We start from the raw sequence: 24651 nt of genomic DNA, 5'->3' as shown, positions 1-24651 counted from the left end.
TCTTTCTTGCGCGTATTAACATCCTTCATGCATGACGTTCACAGCGTACTCGCGGCCTTTTATTAGCGCAAAATACGCCGAACCAATTTAGCGATTGTAGTTGAAATAGGCTATAGAGGATAAGTACCCTAGTTTAGTGATCTTACCGCAATCGAGCGTCCTTACAGCTCTCTTAATAGAAACGCTTCCACGTGCTTCTACCATGCGTAGATATCGCGGGATAGAGTAGTTCCGAAAGAAAAATCGACGCTGATATCTCATAATGGCGATCTCGGATTGTACTAGAGAGTACTTACATAAATCGTTCTCACATAAATCATATACCAATAGTCTTTCCGACGCAGGCATGTTTCTGACTAGTGATAACGATTATACAGTGAAACACATTTTCATCAACTTTTTGCTTCGCGACAATTAAGGGATATTTCTTGTAGGTTTTTTTTTATATTTGTAGATAGAAGATCTTTTATACTGCAAAAGTGTTTACAATTTTCTTCAATTTTTAAAAACTCCACTTTAAATTTCTTATGTTTTAATAATGTAAATTTATGTATAATATATGGTAATGTAGTTATAAAAAATGTAAATATCTTTTTATAATATAATATAATTTATAAAAATAAATGTGACAATATAAAATCTTTTTTAATCTTTATGTATATAATTTAAATGATATATTAATCCTCCGTCCAAAACTAGAATCTTTAAAAACACCATCGATATTTTAACTGGTAAATATCAAAGGGGCGGTGGTAACATTCCTTGAGTTAAATAACAGTTTGTTATTTTTAATTTTCAGAATATAAATCAATTCATTTCTGTAGCTAATTTAAAAGTAAATAACGCCTATATTTAACACATGCACATTAAATAAACTAAATTTAAGTCAAATTTAATATATTTTCTTAAATTAAATTGTTTATCTCCATTGTTTTAGTTAAATTAACGATATATTGAGAAGGAGCTATGGCGCTTTATAAAAATGATTAAAAATAACTTAAATTATAATTGTGTAAAGGAACACAATGGCCTGTTTTATATCATGACATATCGTTGTATTTGTCTTAGCGCCAAAACACTACTTCTAGATAAAATTTATAATATTAATATCTAACGTAAAAAAATTATACTGATTTACAATGTTCCTCATTAAATCTGTAGTATCAAATTTAACCTAATTTAAATCGTCGCTGCTTCTTAGGCTATAATTAGATTAAATTTGACACTATAGATAACAGTGATGTTTTCTCTATCAATACTTATACGATTCTTATGTATTTTACTCCGTAAAATAATAGAAAAAGGCAAGGTTGGGTAGTGCTAAGTTAAAAAGATAAAAGTTAAGTTAAAAAGTTAAAAAGTTAATTAATTTGAACTTAACTTAATTACATTTTAGACTATTAACTTTTAACTTAATTTACATTTTATCAGTAACTATTAACTTTTAATTTGATTTTTTTGAAGTTAATCCTTAGATACAATGCGAGAGTCTAATGAGTATATAATTTAATAATTTTATATTGTATAATCGTTACTTGTGAACAAAAATAATCAGATTAAATAAATAAGCTGCAAAAAAGGAAAAATATAAAAAATTATGTAAAATAGTTAAACTGTTTCTTTTTTTTTGGTTGTTCGTTCAAAATTTAACTTTTAAAATTTTTTAATTACTTTTTTTATTAACTTAACTTTAAATAATTCAATTAATTTTATTATGAATTAACTTGTATTTTAATTAAGTTAAATTTTCAAGGCTGTTAACTTTAACTTAATTTAGTTAAAAAAAAAAGTTAACTTATCCAACCCTGGAAAAGGGTTTGTATTATAAATTATTTAAATTTATAGACTTTTTTCAAAACTAAAGCTCTTGATTTTTCAAAATCTGTGGATGATGGAATTTTTTTAACCTTATACATAAATTCTTTTTCCAACAGCTACATAAGAATTGTACCATTCAGATGACGAGGAATAGAAACCTTGTAACACAGTGTTATCGGTGTTTCATGTTCAAAATATTTTACGTTTCCATTCCGAACGTATCGCCGATAAACGGCGATACCGAGCATTAATCCAACTTCGGGCTGTCAATATATCGTGCTACGCGCGGAAAATCGCGTTTTCCGCGCGAGCGTCGTTTCAGCGAAATTATTGCGCGCGCGGCGACGACGACGTGCATCGTAAACGGGCAAAGCCAGACGATGGGCGCTTCCTGCCGCTGTCTGACATTTACCTCGATGTTAACGCATCGACTTTCGTTGATTGGAAAGGCTGATAAATACGGTCGCGCGAAAGACATTCAATCTCCCTCCGGTCGTTACGCGCGTTTTATTTACGGCGTCAATTTCAGTGCCCGCTGTGGGACGCGTTGAACTTTTTGGAATGCTAACGGGCTCACAGGAAACTGTATTTTACATCTGCATCGGGGCATGTTCATAAATTGAGTCGTTTGAGTTTATCTCCAATGTGTGATGTGGACACGTCGTATCAATTTGTATCCGCTTTTTCTCTATTCTTCGTGTTTCCCGTCTGAATTTGTGTTATCCTCAGAACACGTTTGCCCGAGAAATGAATTCGTTTTTCTCACCGGAAACAGACAATTTACAACATGTATACGTTTCTTACGGTAAAAATTCTGTATTGCACGCGGTCACATTTGAATCGGTCATATCAGAAATCCTATATAAGTAAAAAAATCTAATTTTCACAGAAAAAAATATTCTAGTTTTTACAACTGTAGTATTACTAATTCATTAATTTTGTTGAAAATTACAAGCAGAAAAGAAGTTTCAAAGAAGGTATATCTTTAACTAAAATTAATTAGAAATATGTAAAAAATGTCTCTCATCAGCTCATATATTAAATAGTATATCATTTTTAAAACTTATTTTCAAAGATAAAAGTACAATAATTTTGAAAATATTGACTTACGTTGAGTTTGAAAAAAAATGAGCATTTCATACAAATTACATATAATTGTATCTTAATTAGGAAATTCTGTAAATGTAATGAGACAGACTTCTAAAAATGTTATAGAATAACATCCTTCAATTTTGTAGTAAAAAAAAAATTGCGTGATTAATGCGATTTTTATAAGAAATTATGTATTTGGCTCTCATGATTCTGAAACTCAATAATATCTCAATTTCGACAAAAATTGATTTATAAAACTTCTGAAATGATCGATTTATTAATTTCGTTAAAAACCATCGATTTAGTTATTTTATTAAAAATTACCGATTCATTGATTTTGTAAAGAATTACAAGTAAAAAGAAAGGACCTCTAACTATATAATATATTTCGTATAAATTTGTCTCGTACTCGAGGTAATCAATGGTAAGGATTACTCCAGTATAAACTAATATACATATATATAATATATATATATATATATATATATATATATATATATCACATTTTGCGGCTTCTCACTCGGAACACTATAAAGTATCCGTTACTCCTATTATTGCTACTGAAAATAGAAGAGAGCAGTCCCCTGAAATAATCCCGATATATTCCGCGCGATGCGACGACACATAAACGATCGGGAAGTCGATTTTCGTATTTGTACGTCTTATTCACGAAGCAGACATAATCTCGGCGTGCCTGTGTAACGGTAAAAACAGATCGGCGTGCATTCACTTTTCCTCGTTGTGTGTACGCACACTCGGCAGGCGCATTATCCAGCCGTATATGAGGCACGCACTTTGCAGCACGCCTTTTAAGGATATATGCGAACAGTGTCAGTGCCTAGTAACAACCCGAAACATATTGTATTTCTCGAAACTCCGAGAAACACAAACGGCGTATATCACGCAACGCAATTGCATACGTTTAATTATCCTTTTTATGTGTGCTTTATACGCGGAAGCCCCGGTTAAAAAGCGAGATAATATATAAAAGTAATTGAAGAGCGGAAATGGGGGATGTCAGATGAGCGTCACGTTCTGATTTTTCTTCTACCGACGCATAAATTGTGCAATAAAACCAACGTACAATTATTTCCATAATAAAAAAATAATATATATATATATATTTAACGTAACTATTACTATAATATATAATATAAATATTTAAATCATCAATAAAGTTTAAAAAAAACCTATTAATATTTATATATTTATTGATAAAATTATTATTATATATAAATGTACAAATATTTAATTAAATACTTTCAGAAATTAATAAAAACTCTTCATTTCGAGTTTATTTTTGTATTATATGTGAAATTAGATGAATTTTTAGTTAGAGGGTAGATCTCTAAATTGCAGTATAATTCTACTATGTATGATTCACATTTAAAATTCGCCGTCGGTTTATATGTGTTCCAGCAAACCATCATCACGTTCGTCCGATGGATATATAATACTATTTCAGCTGTATAACTTTTCCTTTCTCACGTATCATTCGCAGCTATCACAGTAAACTTGATTAATTGGATGCTTATTCGGGCGATCGAGTAAGTTGATAAAATCGACAATCGATTTATAGCACGTATTTGCTGCATGATATACGTCACCGAAGGGGATAGGAATGTATATCGTGATTTTTCTATTACTAGCACTTTGCTCCAAGAGGATCCGAAACAACTTTCACTCGATAGATAATAATAGTCGATTTATTCTCTTTTCCGCGTGTCACGCTGCGTCATTATATGATTACCAGCCACGCATTCGAAGTTTTCTTTTCTAATTATTCACATCCGTAAAGACAGTAGAAAGCATTTCTACTGGGGCACTTTAGTTACGCTCGAAGCAGATGCACAACATTCTGAGAAATTCCGGAGGAAACTTACAGCCCTAAATTGCCTCGGGGAACGATGCGTCCGGTATACGTGCACCGCCGGCTAAGTGGTATCTATTAAGATTAGAAACTGGGTTAATATTGCTCCCTAGATGAGCCGCTACTCAAGTGAAAGCCCCAGCGGCTGAAGTTAATACATCGCCGCGTTGCGCAAACGTATTGTTAATTTCTCCGCTCGACTGCATGCTACATGTGTACCGTGCATAGAAAACGATTAATTTTATTTAATTCTCTTATCTGTTGGATAGACTGATCCGATGCTTCCAAAAACGAGGGACAGGTGACAAGCAAGATCCAGACGAGCGTCTTGAGATAACTTCCTTTTTCTCCGTGAAGAAGCTTCGATCAGAAGCAACGAGGACGAAACGATGTTGAGCTTACGGCGAAGGCATTCTCGATGGAGAATGTTCCCTATCTTGTTGTTTCTCGGACTGATCTGCAGCGCCGAATTGGCACCTGCCCGTTTACCTGAAGAAATATTGTCAGCACCATCATCGTCATCGACACCCAAAAAGAAGGACATTGATTTTCTGGGCGACTTCTGGCAAGCGTTGCTCCTGGTGGATCCACAAAGCGGCTTTCAACCCAGTCTGGACTCTCGAAGAATAACGCCGAAGAGCGTGTTCATCGCACCGGGGGTGTTACCTGCCTGCGCAGAAGGTTATCACGCGGACAAGATGGGTAGGTGCGTTAAGAGCATAAGCATTAACGCGACCGCGCACAAGGATTTCCTTCTGGAACGACTCAAGCTCATGTTTAGTGGTGTACAATCCGTCAAGAGTGATCAGAAAAAGTCGACCGGTCCCCTGCAACTTAACATCCCTCTGCAGCTTAACATCCCTGCGGTGTCCGACACCGATCCTCAGCCGACGGAGATTGAAGTCGAAGAAACGTTCTTGAAAAACCAGCCGGTCGCGGCGCCGACTCGCAATGAAACTTACTTCTCGGCAGACGAAGAGAAAATGAAGTTGCCCATGACATTGTACGAATTGAAGAACGACACGACCTTGGACGAAGACGAGTTCTTTTTTGGAAGTTCCAATGGCGACGATGTTGGAAAGAAATTTCCAGCGACAGTTCCAGTGACGGAATTGGTCGAGGAAACGAATGACACCAATTTCTCGGAAGTGGTGGATTACAAGATTCCAGTAGATCTGAAGACAGTGTTGAACTCCTCGAGTGTGAAGAGGATCGACATCAGTGGCAGTACAGAAGAAAGCGTCTTGACGGAGAAGCAAGAGAGCTCCACCGAGTTGTCACCAGCATTAGTACTGCTGATCTCGCCTACGAAACTGACGAACGTAGTGGACGATCTGTCGCTGACGAAGAACGATACCACCGAAGAGGTTGTACAGATATCCAATTTTACCTTAAATGCCAACGAGAGCGTCCCTACTGGTGCATCCGATTCCGTGCTTCCTGCGAAGCAAACGACGTCGATCCCGATAGACGAGCAACGAGACAACGAGACGTACGTGAAAGACAAGGCACCGGAAACCTCCAAGCCGAGCGAGGAAACGGACTTCCTCTATGACGAGGAAGAAGGCGACGTAGATTATCCGTATAGCACAGACGTGCCGGATGAAGACGACTCGGCTGAAGGTGAGGAGATCCTGAAGCATGGAGAGGCCGGCATGACGATTCCCACGGTTCGAGATATCGAGCGTCCGGATCGCGATCGTCATCAACGGCAACAGGACCAGATCGCAGAGTTAAAGAAGCTGTTCAATACACTCAATCAGATCGTAAATCATCATAACGATTCCACGCCCACGGAGGATAAAGACGAGGCGGGCAGCAATGTCTCCAGCGAAGTCAGCATTGACGGTGACTTCATTGTAGAAACGACGCTCTTGGACGTGAACACCGAGAGACTACAAGTCACCACCAAGTCACAGGATACGACGGAAAAAGTCAAAGACAGCGAAGACAAATCCAAAAACTTGTTCAGCTCGGAGACTAAGAGTTCCCATGTTATATTCCCTGATGACGTCCACGATGTAGTGACCGTCAGTTCGCACGGACGCGAGCCAACCGAGCAGCTCTCCATGAGGTTCGAGAATGAGAAAAACAAGAAACTGGAAAGTGCATCTTCTTCGTACGATTCGCCGGAGGAAGATCCGACAACCGAAATTCGTACGATCAACGATAAACGATTGAAAGAGAGCATACTGCAAAAAAGTCCGAAAGATTTCGAAACAAACATCCCGAGCAGTTCCATACGAAGCACGATGAACTTGGATTCTGCTGAAGATTTCGTGAGATTTCCCGATTACGTAAGGCGGCCGCAGCAAGATGGTTACGTAAGGTTTCCGGATAGCGGGGAGATAGCCAACAGCATACACAGTTTGAATTACAAGCAGAATTCGCGCTATTCCGCGGACGACGTCGGCCCTTACGGCGGTACCAGCACCAAGAGCAGCGTGCCTGTCCGCCAGAAACCAGTTTATCATTTGATGGCGTCGAGTTGGACGACGGACTTGGATCGCGTCCAGGCGACACCCAGCGAGAGGCAGAATCAGACACCAGATTTGATGCATTTCTGGAGTAAGCTTCCGCTGATCAAAGATCCGGCTATCTATCCCGTCGATCAGAACGACGACCAGGAACAATCCTACACCCGTTCCTTTCGGGCGCGATCGTCACGAAGGTTGAGTCCCTTCACGGAGACGTCACCGGGAAACAGGGTTTCAACGCAAAAGCGAAAGACACCAATTAGCGTTTAATCTTCACATCACTTTTCTTGAAAGAAAGGTTTAACGAGCTGTGTACGGAACTGTGTCAAGTGACTCGAGAATTCCGAAATTGCGTCAAGATAGTTTGTGGATTGTCGTCGCATTTAGATCGCTATTGTACGAGGGACTTTATAGTAGGTAAGATTGACAAGAAGGATTATTGACGGAAGACAATCTGCGGCAATCTGTTTGAGAAGTTCAAGAGTCGATACTGTATGTATCGCGTTTAGTATTTTTTTTTTGCTCAGCGAATGTGTTGCAAATCGTTGGAAACTTCGACGATCTCAAGAGGAGTGATCTGAAATCCAAGTATCTTCCCGGTATTGCCCTCCCTTCATGTGAGAAGAAAACTGGACTCGCTAAAAGCGGAGGGAAATTTAGAAACGTACTTAGACGTTTGTTTATTATAGTTGCGTCACGCCGTGTCGGTGATTAAATTTATTCGCATCCGAAAAAAGATTTTCAAGGAAAATCTCACAAATGCGTTCTGATATCTTATGCTGTGTAATTAATAGTGATAAGCATCGAACAGAGAAAGTAGCGAGGAAGTAGCAAGTAGCGTGCTGACGCAAAATATTTGCGCAATCGATGACAAATTTTTTCACGTTAATCAGATGCTTTCTATGGAAAGTTCAAACTGTGTCATGCATTTCAAAATAAATCGAGCGTCGGAATCACTTGTGAATTCATCGCGTCTGACGAGAGATATTAAGTTGCGAAAATAAAGCGTCGCTGTTTCAAACATCAAGGTTGATGAGGATAGATTTGTTTGAACTGACATTAACTAGGCTAATATTTACGAAAGCTAAAATTTTCTACCAGAATGCGCTAAAATAGAAGAAACACTGCCTGAAGTAATTTTTAAATTTTTTTACGAGTGATTTTTTTACATTTTTTCGATTATAGAAATTAATAAGGATCCGCAGTTTCGTCACATATTTAATTTCATATGTGATACTTAGCTCCTTATATTTTTAACAGTATTATTTTAATAATATAATCGCTTTCTAATGAATGACACTTTGCCTGTTTTATTCACAGACATAATAGGTACTTATTATATTTACTATTTTATTTGGTAATTTATTCAATGTTATTTTAACAATATAATAATCATTTTTTAATTTTATTTCTAACGAAATTTCATTTGTATTGACTCTACTTTATTCATAGATATAATAGGTACTTATTATGTCTATGATTTTATTTTAATTCTATTCAATGTTTTTAATGTAATCATGTTTTAATGAAATTTTTACTTATACTGACTCTTTCATTTACAGACAGTTTCTATTTTATTTATAATAAGTACTTATTACATCTACAATTTCATTTGACAATTCTATTAAATTTTATTTTAATAATACAATTATCTATTACTTTAATGTGACAAATGAAATTAATGGAAATATGACATAACAATCGCAGTGAATTCTAAATATATAACGAAAATGCGGGCTAACAAATTCTTGATAAAAAATATATCGCTGATTAGGCTATCGTATGATGAAATAGTTATTAATTCAGCCAAGTTTCGTGTGAAACGTCATTGATAAATCTATATTCTCTGTGCAGCAGAGAGATAGTTATTAGACTTGTCAGTGTTAACACTAATTTCAAGATAAGAATATATGAATGGCGTATTCGCGAGCTCGCGAGCGATATATTGAGCTCATTTACTAACGGAAGTGTTAATGAAGCACAGACTGATCTTTAGAATTATTATACAGTAGTCGATTTTCAGCCGTACGAAATCTTGGGAATCGTGTTGCTCTCTTCAGTAAAGAAATACAATCGTGCAGCATCAATTTCGTCATTTGTATTTGCAAAGTATTTGTAAAGAAGAGCGTATAAAACCATTCCGGTTACACGATCTCTTGCAAATTTTTAAATAACCCGTTTTTATAAATGGCAAGCGTGCGCGAACGTGTTAGACCACTTTTTGCAGATCATCACAAAATTACACCTACATTAGCCAGCCCACAGCGTAGAATAAGTGTTTTCGGTGTGTGATCTAATCGATCGTTGTTTCACGTCGATATAACTTCAAAGGTGATTTCTTTCAAAACAGTCATTGAAATCAGTCGAAAAGTTTCGATGATCTTCATTGTATTCGCTTTACCTTTCATCTAGGAAAGATAATTATATTTTGACGGCAACGTTGTCTCCGATATCGCTATAATAAATGCTCCGGCTCTACATGTGACATGTAGCAAGAATATATTTAAAGCTTTTATTTATTATAGTTGTGTGTGTGTGTGTGTGTGTGTATGTGTTAGTAATATAACAAATCGATATAAAATATTTTCAATAAGTTCTATTAATGTAAATCGCAAAAGTCTTCGTAAGTTAATTTTTATTAGTACAAAACATACAGAAAAATTATTTTCACTTTACTAGGCAAATAATTTAGAATAATTTAAAATTAAATATTGTTAAATTTTGTCATTTTATAATACTCTCCTGAGATATTATTTTCTATAGCTTTCTTTCTTTTGAAATCAAAAATAAAAGAAATTATTGTGTCATTGACAAATATAATATTAAGCAGTACTCCATTCAAGTAATATTTAAATTATTAAATCTTATTAATATTCGTAAATTAAAATTTTTTTAGTACTTTGCTTCCTAATTTTAATCTGTTGCGTACAATGTTACTAAGAAGCCGCGACTTTTATTGTAGCAGATGTTATCGAGTCATCATTCAAAGCATTGAGACATTTCGAATCAGCTTTCTTGCGCGTGTTTCCTTCTACGAACTCGATAATTAAGCCGAAAGATTTTACGATACTTGACATTGTGTGGCCAGTAAATTTACTGATCTACATACGTTTCAATGTGGTGTGTAATTTCTCCAGTACTATTAAATGTCGATTCGTGTACATATTAATTATATCATTGAGGAATGTATATACGCATAGAGGCATAATGTAGGCATAATATAAATAAATAAGCGTTAACAGCAGCACAGTTCCGATTGCGTATTAATCGTGTATTAAATCTTCTTGTATTATTTATAGCGAAATATATCAATGTATATTGCATTTGTCGTGTTGTGCGAGGTCGCCTGTTAGATAACGGAGTAAAGGAGTTATAAAAAAGAATCGCATACGACGCCCGTATGATACAAAATTATCGTGCTCTTTTATTTGTACAACCTGCCCAACATATTCTTTTTAAATATCTTACAATTGAAATATTAAATTCGTTCGCGTTGCTTACAAAAATATTTAATTTCGCGACAATATATATAATATTATTGATACACATTTTTATCCATAAAGCGTTTTATATAACAATAAAATTAATGTTGTTTATTTATCTTGTTAGTGCAAAAGTTTAGGAGATTTCAACGCGAATAAATCTATTGTATCTATGAACTAATCAATTACATCAACTCGTCTTGAGACCTTTAAATCTCCTAGCCAAGAAGAATGTCTCAGTCGATTCGTCCCTCGTCGCATCAGGTCTAATTGCCCTGACACTATTGTAAAACTTTAACAGATTCTGTTCAAACTGTTGCGTCTTACCACCGTCCCAGATTTTTACAACGAACGTGCTTTGTACCTTACTGATTTGTAACGCGAATCTCAAGGCAGCGTAAGCGAGTAGCATTATATTATCATGGTCTATCTCTCTTACGCCGGATGCATTTGGAGCCATGTCGGACAAGACGACATCGACCTTGTCCCCCTGCAATAATTTGCTTAGAGTCTCCTGCGTTTTGATGTTCGTGAAATCCATGTTTCCCAAGACGGTTGCACCTTCCACAGGATAAAACGGGAGTTTGTCGACAGCGTACACTCTGCCAACAGGACCTTCCTTCTTACCACCAGCGTTGGTCAGATTGGTGGCGACCTGAGTCCAGCTGCCGGGCGCTGCCCCACAATCTACGACGGTCAGACCCGGGCTGAGGATCTTGAATCTCTCATTGATCTCCAGCAGTTTGAACGCGCTTCTGCACCTGTACTTCTCCTGCTTTGCCTTCTCCACGTAGGGATCGCGCAACTGCCTCTCCAGCCACAGCTGTGAGCTGTGCTTCTTATTCTTCAGATTCCGCGGGGTTTCCTTCAGAAGCGTGCCGCTGGTATGCAAGCTTCTCGCCAGCGAAACGTTCCTGCAGAGAGAATTCATCCCGTATGTAATGTAAATGTGATCTAACCTGTGGCCAAGCGCGCGTCGTAAACGCTCAGCATAAACGTTTGATTCAACTTCTGGTGAATTAATATTTATCTGTCAGCAGACTAGCGTCATATACTCTCAGAGAATTGTTAATATATACAACTTGCGTTATTAAATGGAGAATAAACGCGTGTAAAGGCAAACTGTTGACATCGCAGAATTAAAACCCTGGACGCGGCCATGTTGCCTAATCGCCATTAATTTATTTTGATTGTCGATCAGCTGATTAACATCTGTCGGTGTGGTGGGTTTCTGCCAGGAACTCGGCGAAGATTAATTCTCTCTGATTCTATTATATATATATATATATATATATATATATGATAAAAATTATTCTTAGAATTTCTTATATAATTTTTCTTCTTAGAAAATTTTTTAGAATTTTTTTGTACAAATTGGAACACTTCGGAAGAGAAAGTCGAGAAAGTCTACACATCTTTTCTAGAATTCTTAATAAAAATAGAATTAATGTTATGAGTTAACCGCAATGTCTTGAAAACAATCATATTCTTCTACAAATATTTTTCTACAATTATCACTCGCACAGATAAACCCGGAATGGTAACAATAAAAATGCTTTAAATAAAAATCAAATATTGAGATGATATAAAAATATTATTGTTTATCAAATATTATTATCAGGACAATAACAAATCATAAATTAAGATAATATTATTGATGAACAAAAATAACACGAAATAATAATGAATAAAAAAACAAAATTAATATTTTAATCGTCTAAATTATAATGCCATAAGATTATCATCAGAGTGTTTAATAATTCCTTGTCAGTGTCTCAAGTAACTTTTTGTAAAAGTGTACGTATTGTATGATATTAAATATGCATGCATATTCAGGGAAACGCTCACGTACTCACGCACACACACACATACACACACATATGCAACACATGCGCGTTGTTCGGCGTTCCTCGGTATGCTCGTACTGCTCGTCGTAGCAGAGTACAGTCAAGTACAGTACGGAAGAGTGTCGTGTCGGCGAACCGGCCAACCGGCGATGTGACCGAGGAGCCGCGGAGAGAGCTATACACACATTTGAGGTTTCGGATGTTTTCGTCGACGGAGTGATCCACGATGAACCTCACAGCGGGCAATGCGCACGGCAACGGCCTGCTCTACGCCGGCTTCAATCAGGACCAAGGTATGTTCCCGTGCGGCTGTCTAACAACGCGTGTCGATAGCGGAACAACATCCGTGACTGCGTACCTGTCAGATTTGCCTTACTTCCGTGTTCTAACCTAGCCTAGTTTTGCCGCCCGCGCGTCTACGCAATGTTCGTTAATGTTCGTCTCCACGGTGATCCGCGCCAATCTGCGCGATGCCACCATCTCTCATCTGAGCTGCACTTGGCGTTCTCAATTTCATGCTATCGTAATCTGGAACGCCAGAGGACCAATTTCGTCGATCGATCGACCGCGAACCTCTTCGCCGAGGAATGTCGGTGACCTTTTGACGTCCGCGCGACTTGCAACTGACAGATTAACGATTTATTCGGATTTACTTTTGTACAGTCAGATTAGTGAATGATCTTCCCATTTTTATAAAAGTGTGCAATGAAAGAATGAAACGATTTGACACATTTGTTTGCATCTTTCTTTCGTTTGCTTCCGTTCCATCTCGAAGTGATACCGTTGAACGTTAATGCAACGGACGACTCCATGATTGCACGCTTGAAGTAAGTTCGCGCGATATCGTTTCCATGTATGAGTTTATCAGGTCGAGTCATCTTCTGCACTCGTGTCGACGTGTTTGTGTCATAAATATACATGATAGTGGATTAATATTGTTAAGGAAAGGAAAATGTATGTATAACAGATAAAATTGTATCGCTATTGTTCACGCATTTGCAGGATGCTTCGCCTGTGGCATGGAGAATGGATTCCGAGTATACAACTGTGATCCACTTAAGGAGAAAGAGAGGCATGACTTTAGCGATGGAGGTCTTGGATATGTAGAGATGCTTTTCAGATGTAATTATCTGGCGTTGGTTGGAGGTGGAGTCAAGCCAATGTATCCGACAAACAAAGGTTTATTTACTTTCTGTACATTTGATATACATATAATTAGGTTCTGTTCTTTGTAATTGAACTAGTATTTTTGTTGTACTTAAAATAAAATATGTTGTTTTCCAGCAAGAAGCATAGGCTGTTTGTCAAACTCTTCGAGTCATTCTTGTTATTTATCAACTGTTAAACAAGGATAATACTTGCGAGAGCGTCAAGTGGAATGAACCCATAGTGTAACATAGGGATCGTTTTATCTTTGTTTAACATTAGCGAATAACATGGATGCAATAATTTACTGTGTGTAATAATGTGTTATCTATTGCTGGAAAGTATCCATATATTTAAAGTTTGATGAAAGCAAGAAAGTTTTAGCAGTCCAGCGACAAAGAACAGGCTTATTATCATAATTACAGGCTACTTACACTTTATGATTGCAGTTATGATATGGGATGATATAAAGAAATTACCAGCAATTACCTTAGAATTTAACGCACCCGTGAAAGGGGTAAAATTGCGAAGAGACAGGATAGTAGTAGTGTTAGAGGGTGTTATAAAGGTTTATACGTTTACACAAAATCCCCAACAGTTGCACGTATTTGAGACTAATCCTAATCCGCGAGGGTTATGCGTTCTATGCCCGAATAGCAACAACTCCTTACTAGCCTTTCCTGGACGAAAGAATGGCCACGTTCAAGGTAAGAGTTCAATAAAAAAATCGAGATCTCGATATATCTTCTACATCAAATATATTACTTAATACTAACGACTTGTGTATTTCAGTTATAGATCTGGCTAATACAGAGAAGCAACCCTTAAATATAGAAGCACATGAAACGCCTTTATCTTGCATAGCTTTAAATCTGCAGGGCACCAGATTGGCCACTGCCTCGGAGAAGGGTACTTTGATAAGAGTATTTGATACGCAAAATGGTAATATGATTAACGAATTAAGGAGAGGAGCGAATCACGCAAATATCTATTGGTAAGCATAGTAAAAGGGGAGATATGACGAAACACGTAACATGAAATATTAATTTTTATATATTTAATTCCAGCATAAACTTCAATCATGACTCTACGTGGCTGTGTGTAGCCAGTGATCATGGCACTGTGCACGTATTTGCCGTTGAAGATCAAAAACTGAATCGCCAATCTAGTTTAGCGTCCGCCACGTTCCTGCCAAAGTACTTCAGCTCGAGTTGGAGTTTCTGTAAATTTCAAGTGCCGAGCGGTCCTCAATGCATGTGTGCGTTTGGCCAAGATAACAATAGTATCATAGGTGAGCGATGTTTGTGAATTATATATATGTATATCTGTTTTTATCAGTATAGATTAACTTCAACCTCGGTTTAATTTACTCATTATCTTTTCTAATAGACTAGCGCGGTAGTCAGTTCTTATTTTTAAAATTGTCTTGAATATCTTAAGATATTATAGTCTTAGGATATTATAAATCATTTATAGAGTCGTATTAGCGTTCCTAAAACATTATTTAATCTTGTACAATAAGAATAGACTATAAATATTGGTCTTAGAATTAGAAAAGGATGTAAGTTAAACTGACAATGAAATTAAAGTTAATTTATATTGATAAAATTACAAGATTTTTAACCGAAAACCATTACATATTTCGAGCAATCTCTCACGTTTACAATTTTTATACACAGTGATATGCGCAGATGGTAGTTATTACAAGTTCGTGTTCAATAACAAGGGTGAGTGCACGAGAGACTTTTATGCTCAATTTCTTGAGTTGACCGACGATAAAGCGTGATTGGAGGATACATAATGGCGGTGAATTTCTAACCGCGCGACGAGGGACTTGACTTTCGTGTTCCTTCACTATTTTCACTTATATTTCGGCTGAGTAAAAGAATTCAATGGCTCGTAGGTACATCGCAGGTACATGGAGATTGTAACACTCGAGCTGTTTATATAGGGGCAATAAAGTTCGTACCTAACGTTACGATAGAGGACCAAATGAAGAGTTCTATTGACTGTTGGTGATATCGTTCGTTGGTGTATTGTGCGCAGATTTTTGAAAACAAAAAGAAAAATAATTGACAAATTGAACAGACAAAACTATCTTAACAGAGATTATGTCATAAACTTGTTACACAAGCCTATTCGCTGACGCCTATTAATAGACGAAAGGAAAATGTTAAATATAACAAACAGAAGGAATACTTTCCCAGGTGATAACCGGAGACATCGCAAGTTACTTGTTGGCGTGATACTCACGTTTTCTTACGTTTTAGATAAGAATGTTGCTGCAGCTAACTAAAACGAACATTGGTCATAAAGCCTAATCTACAATATATTCTTTGTTTCCTGTTTCTTACTTTTTTCCTCTGCCGTCGACAATCGTGTTTCTTGTCTCTTTCGAAGTTCGTCAACCTTTATCTTGGATGACAGAAAACGAATAAATAAAATAACAGACAAAAAGATAAGAGGTAAAAAGCAATAAAAACTAAGAAACGGCATGGAAAAAAAATGATTTTGTTATGGACGTAAAAAGAATTGTAAAATTTAATTGTCCAATTTATGTAAACAAATTTGCATATTTGACAAATATTTTGTATTTGTTACAAATCATTTTTGTAACGAGTACAAAAAAGAATAAATATTTGTTACACTTGCAAATTTGTTACACTTGCTTTGACCTGCAATAACTTGCAATAATCCTTATATTTGCAAATGGAATTTATGCTATAGGATTAGCGTTCATAACAAATGTTTTCTTTCCATGAAAAAGCAAAGAGCACATTGTAGATTAGGCTTAAAACATGTTTGTGACAAAAAGCAAATAATTATTTGCCGTAGCTTCACGGTAAGCGCTTTGCAATGCAATTATATATCCTTATTGATCATGTGTTTCGTAGCCCAGCAAATCTTTTCATTATAAATGCATTATGTATAAAAGTGATATACATCCTCTTCGACGATTTTGAAATCTATTTAAATAGATCGTTGTTATAATCGCATCCATTTTTTGGCGATTCGTTGAACACTTTTGTTTCGTAGCCAAATCATATCATAGATACGTCATATACATATATATATCTACTGAAGTATTATAATTTTTATTTTTACGTTCCCATACATTTAATATAAATAGATTGTTGTTATAATCGCATCCGTTTTTGGCGATTCGTTGAATACGACATTGTTTCATAGCCGAATCATATCATATACACGTCATATACATATACATCTGAAGTATTGTAATTTTTACTTTATGTTTTTTTTCCATACATTTAATATACATATACGCAAGAGAGATTCTACACTTTATCATACGGATATTACCGCAGATAATGAAGTTGTAATTTCACAAAGAAATTGGGTTTAAATATGAAATAAAATTGATTATTCCTCGATTCGGAGTCCTGCACTTCTATTTCTCTAAATAAATTAATCTATGATTCATATATTGTACATAGCGTTTTCGATGTTGTCACTCTATCGAGCGCAGATCTCCCGAGAAGACCTCGCTCGCTTATGCTAAAAAATTAAATTCAGTCTTGCGCTTGAAAGAAAGTGCGCATTTGTTCACAGCACAAAGAGAGATATTACTTTTAGAATTGTGATATTTTTATCCATTATAATCTCGTCAGATGGAAATCCAAAATGTATGTCACACGTAAAGAGTATGGTGCATAGAAAGAACGATTTTACTGAAATATTAAAAAATTTAATTAAATACAAATCTGAAAATAATTTTGTTGGGCCACCAAGATATATCTAGAACATTCAAGTATAAGCAATCGTAAAAAGTTTTGACAGTTAAACAAGCAGCTGGGAGTGTCTTACAATTATTTTGATGATCTAACAAAATTATTTTTAAATCTGTATTTAGCACTAAATATTTAGCAAAATCGTTCTTTTTGTAATAAATAATTACTAGCATCTGTGCGTCACATTAAAGAATTATCTTAACGCACAAATGTAAAGGAATATGCAACTGTAACAAGGCAAAACAAGGAGAAACATTCAAATATGAGAAGCGCGTTCCTTGCAGATCTTGAGCTTTACTTTCTTTATCCTATACGTGCGATACATGTTTTTATTACCTTCCGTCAATTTGCAATCAATTATTTCACTTTCGAGACTTCACTTTCGTACTTTATTTCACGATTTTGTAATCATCTCTAAATTGCCATCCCAATTTCCAAACTTGTCCAAAAGCACATGATTTTTTAAAATGTATCTACGTCACTGAGATCTTATCGCGATTGAATCTTGCGGTTTTACGGGGTAAATTACGAGGTTTCCTCATCTTCGTAATTTACGTAAAACCGTAAAACCGTACATTGACAAAAAAATTCTCCATTGCTATTTCATAATATTTTTAAATTTCGTAAGGTTTGTTCACCGAAATCTGGACCGCTTTTGGTACCTCCAGCGGTACGGGTACTGCGTACTTTTTTTTCATAATGTGCACTTCGTGCGTAAGTCCCTTCTTTGTCTCAAGGCTCTTATAAGTACTGTACACCACGAACCAGACGTAAAAGCTCGCGATTATCAGGAAAAAGACGATTAGGCCTGAAAATATCACATCGTCCTTTAATAAAAACACGATAAATATTTTATAAATAAAATCAATGTAAGACTTTTCAGCAAACGAAATAACATATAGATATATCATTCTATCTTTCTCGTATCATATATTTTACGTAGTGTTTTTATAACGTAATAAGAGCTCAGTACTGCAGAATTTCTTTAGTTAAATTTTTTTAAGATAGAAGAGATATAAAATTTAACCAAAGAAATTCGTACAGTATGGAACACAAATTTTCGATTTTATATAATTTTAAACATAAATAAGCGAGGAAGATCTTCAGTTAGAGCGGATCTTCATGCTTAATAATATTTTTGCGTGAATTTTACAATTTCCAGCAAATTGCACATCGATTATTTATTGATCTTGAAACATGAAAAAAATTCAAATTTTAACTTACGTTGGCAAATATCAGCTTTTCCGCCTAGACTAGCGAGGAAAGGACAATCCTCCTCTACCAGGAATAATGAGATCGCTAGGGCTGCTATGATAGTGATCTTGACTATCATCCATGGCGTCATAAAATGACGATTGCTCTGAAAATGGAATATATATTATAGAAAAAAAAAAACTTTGCCCAAGCAGAACAAGTCACAATAACGTCAAAATGACATTAAAATGAATCGGAAATAATTGAAAAATGACTTTTAATAGTAATTTTGGAATCATTTTGATATCATTTTAATATCATAATGACTCGTTGTTCTTTTTAGGCGAACTTCAATTATTCTTTCAAATGATTTCGATTACCGTCAAAGCCCCATAGAGAAGTAACACGCTAGAGATGAAATGGATAACTGTGATGACGAGGCCGCAATACATCGCGTATTCCAATTCTGCAAATACATAAAATCGCTGTAACGGGAGGGACGATGATTGTTTTGTTGTATTTTTTCATGCGTGATTTTTGTGTGTCGCGTGAATGCAAGTATTAATAACCGGTTGCAGTGTGATGCGCCAGTTCCAACTTTTCTTTGTTGAGATGGAACGATGATATCTCCTCCAAGGCCTCCCTTTCGAGTGCATCTTCGGTATCTCTCGCCAACATTTCTTGAATTCCCAATGCGTGCGTCACACCCAGAATGAAGAATATCATACCCAACCCGGACGTTAACTGCGTATGAACATTTATTAAAATTATGCTCAGCGAAGCAGATCAATTGTCCGACACAGAAGTTTCATAGAGATTACTATTACCATTTGGAATATGGCGATTACTATCGTACCCTGCCTCAGGTTGAAGTAGTGCATAAAGTGCTTCAACAGTCCGATCTTCATCTTGGCTTCTAAGAATTAATGTAGATTACACTAGCACTTCAAACAGTCCTGAAAGTTTATTATTAATTATTTTTTACGTAATTCATAAATATTTATAGCATTACGTGTTTATTATATATTTTATATTTAATAAGTTATTCAACTTTTTAAAATACATTTCGCTATTACATATAAAGTAAAAATTCTATAACAGAATCTGGCCACGAGATGACGAACTTTTAATCGGCCCATAATTTTCGTCAATTTTAATACGTTAATATAACTCTATTAGGCCAGAATTATACTACGCATTGAAGATTGAGATTGAAGACTGAAAGATTGAAATTTGACCAATCAAAATAAAATTTCTTCGTCCTCATTGGTCAAATTTCAATCTCATTTTTTAATCTTCAATTTCAATCTTCAATACGTAGTCTGATTCCGGCCTTACAGTTTCCAATATAAAGTAGATTGTACTAATTGTAAATTGTACCATAACAATCCATGTAGAACAGACCCCTAATAAACGTCCCAAAGAAGGTCACTTTCAGAAGACATTCCTACATTCTAAAGACGTTCTAGAAACGTTCAGAAGACGTTTCTACATCCTAAGGACGATCCCAGAACGTCCCTTGGATAAATTGTCCACTACGTGGAGATCACTTATAAATAAAAAGAAACAGTGAGTAACAACAACAATACATCGAGATCATATCACATTCCTGTGCCCATCTTTTATCGATTAACAATCCATGAAGGTTGCAACCTCTTGGCAACCCTCAATGTAACGCATTGAGACACACCTTAAAACAATCGAAATCACAGCGATGACGAAAATAGGTGAAACGCACGTCGCCGCTTACCTTGGCGACCAGGTGTGCTCCGAGTATGCTCGTCGAATTATCACCGTCCGTTCGCAATGAGAATCAATAACTCTCGTCTTGCGCACACCTCGCGATAACGGGACGCTGCGTGGTAGCTTTAATTGCGGGTTACCATCGATGAATTCTTCTGACACCCGTGCGATCGTAGACGAGCGAAAACTAATGTAACGGAAAAAGTAGCGCGTCTCAGGGTCGGTCTCATCGAGGTGCTTGCGACGCGCAGAACGCGAGGGTGACTTGGTGGTTCGAGGGGGGTTGAAAACGGCACCCCGACAGTAGACTGAGCAGACGCGCACGCGTCGCGGCATGCACGTTATCGCATCCCTTGGAGTGCTTTGCCGCAGATTGATCATTGTTTATTTACACGCGTCGCGTTGGCGTCAATTAATCGCATGATTTGTCAGATTATGATTCTTTAAAAATGAAATTTGCTGATTTAATTAAGCTTGCTTTAGCACGAAGCTTCGACGTGTGATAAGAATTGATTTATTTTTTATTTCTTTTCTTCGAGGGATGATTAATTGAATGTGAGGACACATTTAATTGAAGGATTAATTACTGTAAAAAGAGCAATTTTTTAAAGAAAATTGTTTTAATCTAATTTTGGTTTAATTGATGACTTTCAGAAGTAAAATTGAAAAGTTAGAATAAGTTGAATTACGATGAAATAATCAGGATTCTTATTTGATTTAATATTTCAGATACGTAAAATTTAGGGGATCTCAGAAATTTAGAAATTATCTAAAAAATATATCAAAATATATCAAAGAAATTCAAGCAAGAAAATTCGGAATTTTGAAGTTTAAAATATCTGGATCTAAGGGTCTGGATCGATTCTGTACTTTGAAACGAGGTGAAAATTACAAATTTACTTGGCATTGACCAATAAAATTGTAACTATTCTAGTAAATTCATTCACTTTTGTAATTTTCACTTTATTTCAAGATAAAAAATCGACCCCCTAGACATATAATTTTTGAATTTAGAATCCCAGTTTACGTTATTATCTTAAAAGTTTAAATGCCCAAAAACACAGCATATAATTTAATTATATTCCAATTTCTTTCGAATTTCAAAATCTAATCACGATTCATGTAAATTTTAATTACATATGAATGGGTTTGCGAACAGCTGCAGAAATTACCCACTCGTGAGTAATGGCTTGCGATTCGAATTCCAATTTAAAAGTTAGTTCGATCAAGTTGAGTCATCTTTTCAAGTAGTCATAGAAACGCGACGCGCGTCCCGGAATGGTAGATTACGAGGCCAAGAGGGATGAATGCGTGATTGTCGCTTTGGCGAGCCGCAACTGCCGCAAGGACCGCAGGGTCGTGACAGTTCGTGACAGTTGTGCAATTAGCGTGATTTCGCGCGCTCTCTCGAGGATTCGCAATTTCGAAACCGAAATGGAGCGAAAATATCAGAGGGTTGGTTTGGGGGTGGGCGCATTTCACAATCCTCCAAGGGCGAAATATAGCGAGGAAACAAAGAATCTCATTAAGCGTAAGTAAATGATAACCAATGTTCAACGCATGATTTACTTTATGTCAAAATTTCAACTGGTTTTCTTTTATTACAATTCGATCACGTATTCTTGACTGGCAAATGTTGAATATTAGTGTTAATGGAAGAATCCAAGTTATCAATGATGCAAAGGAAAATGATTCAGGAGGCGGTAGACAAGGGCGAATCCTTACCGCCTTCCATCGATAGAACGAAAAAAGCGAAAGATAAGGTCGAAAATGATCAAGTAAATATCGCAATATAAAGGATTTTCTAGAAAATAATTTCAAGATAATATCCTGTAACATTTTCCGTTAGGTTAAATTTCCTAATGCTTGGAGGAGGCGTTCACAGGATATGATTATAAGCAGCGGTGCTTACGAGAGAGAACAATACAGGAGGACAGCGCCCTTACGTAATAATTAGAAATAATACTTTCTTCAAGATAATAGTCGAATATAAAAATAAACGCACATTGAATGACATGAATTTTACGCAATTAGCCAACAAGGAGAAACAAAAGCGTCACTTGGCATGTATGATGGCTTTTGGAAAGGACATGCCGGAGACTCCTCATGGTCCTAAGATCCTCCACAGGGCTAAACGGGAACCAGAAATACCTGAAAATGCGGATTTTCTGAACGACTGTAAGTTACCAACAGTCTATTTTACACTCAGAAAAGAAGACATATTGTGGTAGTAGTATAAAAATTAAAAATGACAATTATACAAGTTTTATATGTAGAATTAATATACTCTCTCTTAAATAAGCTATTTCATATTTACTGATTAAAAAAACAAACAATGTATATTAATTATATTTCTCTTTTATTTCAAAAGTGACACAGCTAAAAGAATTAAATTTCTCAAAAAAGGAAAAATTATTTTTAACTCGACAGAAAATTATTAATTAATTCCTTCAAATATTGTAATGCACGTCAAATTTGAAGATATTATCTGTTGAAATTATTTAATTCTATCAACATTATCTGAGATCTGATATGCATAATAATATATTTATTGAAAAAATAAGTTAAAATTAAAAAAAATTGATTTTAAATTATCTTTTTGAATTGAAACGATTTTTTTAAATTGTCCTTTTGAAATTGTGACAATGTTGACGATGTTTTATGAAGTTAATTCATTTTTTATAATTAATAATATTTACCTCATTCTCTTTTATTCATAGTGATAATTTGAAAATCACATTTTTTAAGTTGTGTCACTTGTGAAGTAAAAGAGCAATATAAAACTCGTATACCTACCTAGTTGCCATCTTTATAATTATAGGGTAAAATATGAAATTTTAAGAAAGTTGTCGAAAACTCTCTTTTTAAAATTATTATTATTTATAACAATCGTGCAAGCAGCAGAGCTTTCTAAGTTTAAAATAGATTTTTGTAATGCACGTTTTCGAAAACTGATGATGTTATGAGTGTTATGACGATAAATTGCATCCTTCTGTTTCTCAAGTGACACAAGGGATTCGCGAAAGGATGGATTTCTTGCACGATATGGAGAGTCTCGGAATGGGGAAGAAGTATCGACCTATAATACAGCAGGAGATAGCGCAGAAAATACGGCTAATGGAGTCGCTGGATAATCAAACGTCCGATCAGCTATGAAAAGAATTTTATGAAGTTAAGAACGAAAGACCGTCGTCAAAATTATTTCCATTGACTGAACCGGGACAGAATTGATTCTTCCATTGATATAATCTACATGTAAGCGCTACAGCGCTATAGATGACATAGATTGGATTTTACGTGTGTTACATATAATATTATCAATCAGATATTTTTTATTGTATTTCAATCATCTGATAACGACAAATGAATTTTACAGATAAGAACGTAATGCCAAGATAATAATGCCAAGTATTATAATCATAATGATTCAACTGTCTGAAATGTAAGCAGATAAATTATTTGTAAGATTATATTCTAATATTATATAATATTATTTTGTAAAGTTACTTCGTATAGACTTTTTTAAAAAGATAGGTATCAACTTCGTCAAAAGATTTTTCTTTTTTTTCTCTAACTTTCTTATCTTTACCATATATTTTATATTTTATTTTTTATATTTTATTTTTTATATTTTATTTTTTATATTTTATTTTTCATATAATATTATATTTTATATTTTATTATTTTATATTTTATTTTTCATGTATTATTTTTATTATATTACATTTTTATATGTATTGTCATTCTCTTGTTTCTTAGTCTAAAAAATATTCTTTATATTACGCATCTTATTCGTGGTAAAGTAGTTTTTATAATTTTTGAAAATCTTCCAATATCGAAATAAAAATATAATTAATTATAAATCAATAATTTATAAATCAATTTGCTTTTCATTTTTCTAATTTTTAAAAAAGATCAAGAGTTAATTAAACCAAGATTATAAATTATGGTGGAAACAGGTATTAGAACATCTTTTAAATTCAAAATAAAAACAAACGTATTTATCAAAATGCTGTCATAGCTGAAACATAATACTTCCGTTAATTCAAAAAGATATTCTTTAAGAAAATAAAAAAAAAGAAAGATATTTAATATATTTAAAATTTCTAGCTCTAGTATGCAAAGCAATAATAAAAGGAAGAAAGGTTAAATAAGAACAAATAATTGGATCACAATTTAAAACTAATTTATTACAAGTTTTAATGTTGTCATTAATTTTAACAATATATAAAT

General features: G+C 35.1%; 5 protein-coding genes across 10 annotated transcripts in view; 3 read left to right on the top strand and 2 right to left on the bottom strand.

Moving 5' to 3' along the window:
• Positions 1-10668, top strand: part of LOC105143759 (uncharacterized) — a 100470-nt gene extending 89802 nt beyond the window's left edge. For both annotated transcript variants that reach the window (XM_087410255.1, XM_011052234.2), the window contains one exon: positions 5050-10668. In XM_087410255.1, coding sequence (XP_087266381.1) covers positions 5170-7527 — 2358 coding nt within the window. In that variant the 5' untranslated portion in view covers positions 5050-5169 and the 3' untranslated portion in view covers positions 7528-10668. The remainder of the gene's footprint in view (positions 1-5049) is intronic.
• Positions 10657-11940, bottom strand: Mrm2 (Mitochondrial rRNA methyltransferase 2). Its single transcript, XM_011052239.2, has one exon. It carries the CDS (start codon positions 11668-11670, stop codon positions 10930-10932), a length of 741 nt encoding a protein of 246 aa, XP_011050541.2. The 5' UTR covers positions 11671-11940; the 3' UTR covers positions 10657-10929.
• Positions 11941-12634: 694 nt separating this feature from the next.
• LOC105143760 (WD repeat domain phosphoinositide-interacting protein 3) lies at positions 12635-17124 on the top strand. The gene is made up of 6 exons (XM_011052235.2): positions 12635-12879; positions 13589-13765; positions 14182-14439; positions 14525-14726; positions 14800-15023; positions 15412-17124. Exons 1-6 carry the CDS (start codon positions 12813-12815, stop codon positions 15516-15518), a joined length of 1035 nt encoding a protein of 344 aa, XP_011050537.1. The 5' UTR covers positions 12635-12812; the 3' UTR covers positions 15519-17124.
• LOC105143762 (hypothetical protein) lies at positions 16805-20661 on the bottom strand. 4 transcript variants are annotated; one of them, XM_011052242.2, is made up of 7 exons: positions 20366-20661; positions 20056-20224; positions 19503-19631; positions 19245-19419; positions 19056-19141; positions 18706-18841; positions 16805-18289 (listed from the first exon to the last, which is right to left on the bottom strand). In XM_011052242.2, exons 3-7 carry the CDS (start codon positions 19581-19583, stop codon positions 18096-18098), a joined length of 672 nt encoding a protein of 223 aa, XP_011050544.1. In that variant the 5' UTR covers positions 19584-19631; positions 20056-20224; positions 20366-20661; the 3' UTR covers positions 16805-18095. The 4 variants fall into 4 exon arrangements, with proteins under 4 accessions (XP_011050544.1, XP_087266383.1, XP_011050545.1 ...); XM_087410257.1 differs by having other exon boundaries at positions 20056-20365; positions 20426-20661; XM_011052243.2 differs by lacking the exon at positions 20056-20224.
• Positions 20662-20830: 169 nt separating this feature from the next.
• On the top strand, positions 20831-24296 carry LOC105143764 (UPF0193 protein EVG1). Of its 2 annotated transcripts, XR_015546362.1 has the most exons (6): positions 20831-21949; positions 22066-22196; positions 22268-22364; positions 22453-22596; positions 23423-23673; positions 23795-24296. XR_015546362.1 is itself a non-coding variant. In XM_011052247.2 (5 exons), the coding sequence occupies exons 1-5, from the start codon at positions 21697-21699 to the stop codon at positions 23572-23574; spliced, it is 777 nt and encodes a 258-aa protein (XP_011050549.1). In that variant the 5' UTR covers positions 20831-21696; the 3' UTR covers positions 23575-24296. The 2 variants fall into 2 exon arrangements, 1 of the variants encoding a protein (XP_011050549.1); XM_011052247.2 differs by having other exon boundaries at positions 23423-24296.
• The last annotated feature ends 355 nt before the right edge of the window (positions 24297-24651 follow it).

The sequence above is a fragment of the Acromyrmex echinatior genome, chromosome 10 (assembly GCF_024713525.1).
Source record: "Acromyrmex echinatior isolate Ae372 chromosome 10, ASM2471352v2, whole genome shotgun sequence".
Taxonomy (NCBI): Eukaryota; Metazoa; Arthropoda; class Insecta; order Hymenoptera; family Formicidae; genus Acromyrmex; species Acromyrmex echinatior.
The sequence above is the reverse complement of the archived record's forward strand: the minus strand, read 5'-3'. Positions and strand labels throughout refer to the sequence as shown.